This window comes from Pollicipes pollicipes, unplaced genomic scaffold (assembly GCF_011947565.3).
Source record: "Pollicipes pollicipes isolate AB1234 unplaced genomic scaffold, Ppol_2.1 Scaffold_3087;HRSCAF=3621_pilon_pilon_pilon, whole genome shotgun sequence".
Classification (NCBI taxonomy): domain Eukaryota; kingdom Metazoa; phylum Arthropoda; class Thecostraca; order Pollicipedomorpha; family Pollicipedidae; genus Pollicipes; species Pollicipes pollicipes.
In genome coordinates, this window is record NW_023596225.1 from 19,429,017 (window position 1) to 19,435,586 (window position 6,570).

General features: G+C 50.0%; 1 protein-coding gene across 1 annotated transcript; it reads right to left on the bottom strand.

The window, feature by feature from the left end:
* Nucleotides 1-3,719: 3,719 nt before the first annotated feature.
* On the bottom strand, nt 3,720-5,807 carry LOC119114865 (flexible cuticle protein 12). The gene is made up of 3 exons (XM_037238921.1): nt 5,746-5,807; nt 4,806-4,969; nt 3,720-4,408 (listed from the first exon to the last, which is right to left on the bottom strand). The coding sequence occupies exons 1-3, from the start codon at nt 5,758-5,760 to the stop codon at nt 4,114-4,116; spliced, it is 474 nt and encodes a 157-aa protein (XP_037094816.1). The 5' UTR covers nt 5,761-5,807; the 3' UTR covers nt 3,720-4,113.
* Between the last annotated feature and the right edge of the window lie 763 nt (nt 5,808-6,570).

Genomic DNA, 6,570 nt, shown 5'->3' on the forward strand with positions numbered 1-6,570 from the left:
GTCCACTTGTGTTTCTGTTCAGGCTTCAGATGGATGCAACATTACTTACGCTGCAAAAAACTTATGCGCGACGTGAGTACCACACGAAGAAAATTGTTCTGCAAAAACCGATACACGTGATTACATCTACTGCAAAACGCATGCTATCTTTACTTATTCGTTACATTACTTCTGCAAAACTCATACACGACATAGGTACCACACGGCAATACGTACAATATACGACAATATAATATACGATAATAATCAATATAGATAATAATAGATCAATATAAATAGTAATGAATAAATGTAAATAGATGGATATATATGTGACAATACACGACAGCGAAAACTTATGCTTGTCATTGCCTTTTCAGAAAATGTTTCTACAATCTTCACTTACACGCAACATTATTTGTGCTGCAAAAACTCATACACAACATAGCACTAGACGAAAAGGCCTATGCTGCAAAAATCACATTCTAGCCATTACTTCTACAGCAAAGACTTGACCATACGTCCTTCCTGTTGCACTAATGTCGCGGACAAGTCAATGAGCAAGGGTTCTATAAGATATTAGGGTAGAGGTAATGACGGATATAACTTTTGAAGCAGAAGTTTCGTCGTGTAGCACTTATCTTGTGTATAAGTCTTTGCGGTAGAAGTAAAGTTGTGTATAACTAATGACTGCAGATAGTTTTGCACTAGGATTAGTATACATTTGAGGTGTAAGTTTTCGTGTAGCACTAATGTCACATATAAATTTTTGCTGTGGATTAATGTCGTTTATAGGTGATGACTGCATAGGTGTTTGCGGCAAAATTGACAAAAACGAGAACGATTTTGTGCAGCAAAAATTTCGTCACGTAGCACCAACGTCTATGCACTGAAAATAAAAGTAATGTCGTAGCACTCTATCGGTAGGAGTTTTGTTGTAGCACTAATGTGAAGCTTCTGCACATCAACCATAACTGAACATTTTCCTCTGCCCACTGTCATTTTGAACTCTCTCAGTCGCTTTGGTATTTGAGCCGGCGGAATATTGATTCTCCGCCAAAAATGCAAGTGAAATCCGGAAGGAGCGACAAGACCTGAAATTGCAATGTAATGGGATACATTTGAGAAAAAAAAAATCATGCTGAATATGGGCAACAATTCAGGAGATAAGGTCATGCCCAAAACTGGACTGGATATGGACATGTAGATAAACCACCACACTTGTCATATTTATCCGATATCATACTCGAGGCTCTATCGGAACGTACGCGCACGCGAGGCGAGGGATACAATTAGTTTCTCTCTTGCTCCAAGCTATAGGTCGCTTCAGCTGACAGGTGAGGTCAAGTCTGGAGCTCTCCTCCTCTGATTCCTCCCGGTGCTCCCTCCGCACACCATCTCCTCTCGCTGGGAGCCCTGCCCGTGGGCGGGTACGGAGCGCGGGCCCCATTTGTCCGACGCGTGCCAGCGGTCGCAGGGCGGATGCATTGTACTGTCAGAGCGACGCTCGGAGATGCCCTCCCCGCAGGTGCGCCACATTGCGCAAGCGCCGCGGGACGTCGGCCCATCGGCGCGCGCCGCAATCGTCGCCGTCGCGCGCCATCCTTGACACGCGGCCGGCGCGGCCGTTGGGCTCGGATCCATCAGCGCGGGGCGGCTGCGGCGAGCGAAGGCCGGTGGATCGCGCCATTACTGATCGGCCGCCAGCGCGTACCGGGTCCAGCACGCTGCCGGGCGCGGCGACGGCCGGTTACTGTCTGACGTCTGATTGGGCGTGGATGTCCTCATCTGGTCGGGTCGGTGATCTGAACGACGTCTGATTGGGCGTGGATGTCCTCATCTGGTCGGGTCGGTGATCTGAACGACGTCTGATTGGACGTGGATGTCCTCATCTGGTCGGGTCGGTGATCTGAACGACGTGATTGGGCGTGGATGTCCTAATCTGACCGGGTGGATGATCTGAACGACGTCTGATTGGGTGGGGATGTCCTAATCTGACCGGGTGGATGATCTGAACGACGTCTGATTGGGTGGGGATGTCCTAATCTGACCGGGTGGATGATCTGAACGACGTCTGATTGGGTGGGGATGTCCTAATCTGACCGGGTGGATGATCTGAACGACGTCTGATTGGGTGGGGATGTCCTAATCTGACCGGGTCGGTGATCTGAACGACGTCTGATTGGGTGGGGATGTCCTAATCTGACCGGGTCGGTGATCTGAACGACGTCTGATTGGGTGGGGATGTCCTAATCTGACCGGGTCGGTGATCTGAACGACGTCTGATTGGGTGGGGATGTCCTAATCTGACCGGGTCGGTGATCTGAACGACGTCTGATTGGGTGGGGATGTCCTAATCTGACCGGGTGGATGATCTGAACGACGTGACGGCTGGACAACCAGATCGACTTTGCCCATGTCCTTGGTCGAGCCGGCGCGTATGCACGCAACGTCACGGTCTGACGTTCCATGTCAATCAAGGCCGTTTGTGAACAGATGCAAGTGGGCTTGATAGGAAACGGCAATGCGGTCTACATTACAAGCATGTCCAAATCGGCGCTGGTATTAGTGACACCAATGTCAAAACGTAAACCAAATATAAATTAAGTGCGGTCAAGTGCCTTACTGATGAATAAGAAAAACCCGCGGACCCACGGGAAAACGTTAAAGGGAATGTTCCACATTTATATGTGGTTTTCACCCGTCTGAGCTGCACTCTCGCGAAAATGGGGAAAGGTATGCCGGAAGGATATTTCAAAGTCAGCTGGCATTCATGCCATGATAACGACATTTAACAGGGCCAAAGAATATGACTCTAAGCGTTCATATCTGGCGTTCGTGAGCGCGGTTTCCAAATATACGGCCGCCAATTGGCTGTCAATCAATGTTGTGCAAGGTACGATACCGTGATCAAACTACGGCACATCGAGGAGCATATTTACTAAACAGAGAATTGTGCTGTCTAGAGCAGTCTTTTCCACCAAAAAAGTATACCAATAGTTTTGAGAGCTTGTTTCATGATATCTCACGCCTTGTTCAACATCTTGAAATGTGAACGTTCCCTTTAATGAAAATCACCAAGGCGGAAACGACGAATTATAATAGAGCGGCATACTTTCTTCCCATTTCAGTTTTTGTTCGTCTTCCTTTGTCCCATTTTTTTATTTCTCTTACTTTTTCTAGGTTTCGCCTCATGTCGTTTGGCACGGCATGATTCAGGCATTCGTTGTGTCGCCTTTGAGATGAGAGCCTAGGTATTTGCCATTTTGCTTCAGATTCTGCCCCATTTCTACTCTGCGAATGTATTGGCAGTTGGTTGATAACTCTGGATGTGACGAAAATAGACAAAGCACTTATCCACAAAAGTGTTCATAAGGAACGCAGGGAGGTGTAATCATTCATACAACATCATTTGAAAGGAAAATGTTTTCTCGTTACCCGACCACGCGAAAACGATAAGTTTTAGACGAATCATTATGCGAAAAAGCAAAAGTTTTCGTCATTTTAAGGTTGTATTTGATAATGCACAATACCAATGTTTGAATGGTCGTTTTGGATGGTGAACTGCGTCTTCAGTGCTATAGGTGATAAATGCACAAAACACTGCAATATTGACAGCAACTTGCTCTAAGGGATGGTGAAATGAAGCTTTTGGGAAACAATACCGAGGCACGTCTGCTTCTACCCATGCTGGAAACGTTGACTGCAAACCGGGGGTATGCTTTTTCCTATTCAGCCGGTGGTTCAGACCCCGCAGAACGTTGGGAAGAAAGTGGACCAAATCCGGGAGTAAATCAGTTTTTGTCGTATTTTGGTGATTGCTTTCATCATTTTTCACTGCCCCACTCCCACCTCCGACTTATTTTGCGAACTAAACCTGCCGCAAACCCTACGTGGATATTGTCTTTAACCAATTACGCGTCACGCACTTGGAGAGACAAGAGCAAGCATATCTCTTCGCAAACCGAGCACGTTCGCTTCGCATCATGACCGGCCAAACACATCCCCGCGATACATACAACCCGATCCTCCCGTCTGCATCCTATCAGTCATCAGTCGCGATAATGCCGTCGCAGCTCCCCGCCGTCCGTTCACTGTTCCGCCAGCACACGTGCCCCCTGCCAGTGAGGCCAGTCAGCGGCCGGCGCCGAATCCTTGGCCCCCAAGCGCCGCCCCACCGCCGCCGCCGCCGCCGCCGTCGCGCGCCGGTACTTGCGGTAGCGGGTACTGGGTCGGCACCGGCGTCGGGAGGTGGTCGCCCTGCGCGCGGAAGCCGTCCACGCCAGCCGTGTATGTGACGGTGCGCGTGATGCCGCTGGGGTCGACGTAGCTGTAGGAGCCGGCCACCTCCATGTCGCCTGTCTCCGGCTCGGTGCCCGGCTCGAAAATGCCTTCCTCGTTTTGGCTTATGCCGTTCGAGGTCGTATACCTGCCGGCGGCGGCAGCGGCGGTAGCTTAGATAGGCCGTGGCACAGGCCGGCTCTGAACACTGAGATAGTTCGATAATGGGTAAATCAATGCATATGTTTTTATCGGAACGGAGCCAAAATTGAGCGCTTTCACGGCATAACTGGCGGCCTTAACAAATAGATAACATTGCATGTCTTGACACAAAGGTTACCGCCAGCTCTTTAACGCTATAAAAGATGACAAACGCAAATTGAACACAGGAATAGGGCAAAACTAAGAAATGAGTAACAAACATGGCAAACAATTGAGCTGGGTCACCAATACAGGCGGGAGCGCGTGGCCCTCTCTAACATCCAGTCCGTGCAGCCCCACCCATCCGCGAGCATGCAGCGGCGGGGGGGGGGGGGCTGTCACACCTGTAGACGTAGTTGCCAAGGCCGCCGTTCGGCTGGTTCTCCTCCTCGATGATGGTCGCCTGCGCGTCCGAGCCGGAGATGTAGGAGATGGTGTTGAAGTTGTCGTACTGCGGCCGGGCGTCGGCACCGAGGCCGCAGGCGGCGGCCGACACCATCAGTAAACACTGGGGATGAAGCGAGAAGTGACGGCTGGGGAGGCCCAATATCGAGCCCGTCTGTCAGGCCGCTTGTCGGCGCAGACCCGTCAGAAAGCATCACTGGACTTAACAATACCGGCTGTTTGACTTGTCAAGTTTGATTTGGAGGCCACTAAACTGACGTCGAAGAATAACCGAGAATGAAGGCACATCAAAAGTTGGGTCCGAGATTTGCCCAATTTTGTTTGAAAAAGGAACAAACAACAGAAATACAGCCTGACAGAATGGAGACAGGAGCCTGGCCATCGTACGTGACATGGAGCTGGCGATCGCCGCCTCGTGTGGTGACAGGTTCACACGTTTAACTGCTGGCATGGGGGTGTAATGGGTCAATGTGGTGGGTGTATCTACCGTGGCTTTACTCCGATTTTCGCGTTAAAAATTCAATGCTACCTTGTTGGTCTTTGTTTTGGCGTGCAATAACAACATACCGAGGCAATTCGTTACAGGTCGGTGTTTGCAATATGTGTATGCAATAGCTTATATAAGTATTTATATATATATATATATATATATATATATATATATATATTGTCCTTTTAACACTAGAGTACACCACTCATAATTGACGGTAGCCGACCGGAACAGGTGTGGGGCAGAGGCAGCATCACTATGTGTCCCTCGTAACCCCGTTCGATTGGTCTTAGGTAGGTGGATCGCAACCTTTTCCACAACAAGCATACGGTTTCGCCAATCGCGCACCCAGCTCTCAAAACACCTAACGTCATCTAACGGCTACTCACGAAGCTGGTCGCCATCGCGTCGTACGAAGATGCCGGCGATGCGCCGCTGACGGTACCTGACGCCTCGGACACTGACGTGTGGGAACTGCACGGAGGGGTGCTCACTTTAAGTAGGCTCCGCGCAGGAGATGCCGCTTGACACGAGGGCTGGTGGTTTCGACTGCACAATGGAGGCCGGCAGGGGCCGGCCCATTGTTTGTTCAACCTCCCTAGTCAGCTGAACTGGTGTGGCCCGTGTAGCAGCAGCCACCAGGGGTAGAGACGGGCCACACGATAGCTTTTTAAAAAGATTTTATCCGAATGTTTTTGAATGGATGGGCTTCTGGGACCAGAGCTCAAGTTAAGCGGTACTTGTTGAGTGAGCACTGGCCCTTACCATTGATTCGCGCAACTCCAGTTCATCGGCAAAATTTAGGGGAGAAATGTATCATGCCGGAATGTCTGACATGGTCCGACCTATCTTCTGACGTCATCTGACCTTTAGCGCGGCCGCTGCCACCGGCCGCAGGCCATGCATGTCAAGGGCAAAAAGTGAGCGTAATAAAGCGACTCGAAAAAAGAAAAAAAAATAGCGACTTGAACCCGCCCGGCCACAGGTGGGTGGATCGGAAGGCAGACGCTCTGACCAGCTGAGATAACGGAACGGGCTTCAAGGTAATCAACAGGACCTTCAGGGCCAGGGAATGTTCAAGACCCCAAAATGCGCGGACATTCTCGGGCACTTTGGACCCAGTTGACTTTGAGGCTATTTCGCCTCAACTGGAATATTAGCATTCTTGGCCAGCCGCGCAGGCTTCGCCTCATTCCACACTGCTGGTTCAGTGT

Coding starts and splice junctions, on each gene's coding strand:
- LOC119114865 (XM_037238921.1), bottom strand. Junction 4,409..4,805: donor CTTGGCAACTACGTCTACAG/GTGTGACAGCCC, acceptor CGCCGCCGGCAG/GTATACGACCTCGAACGGCA.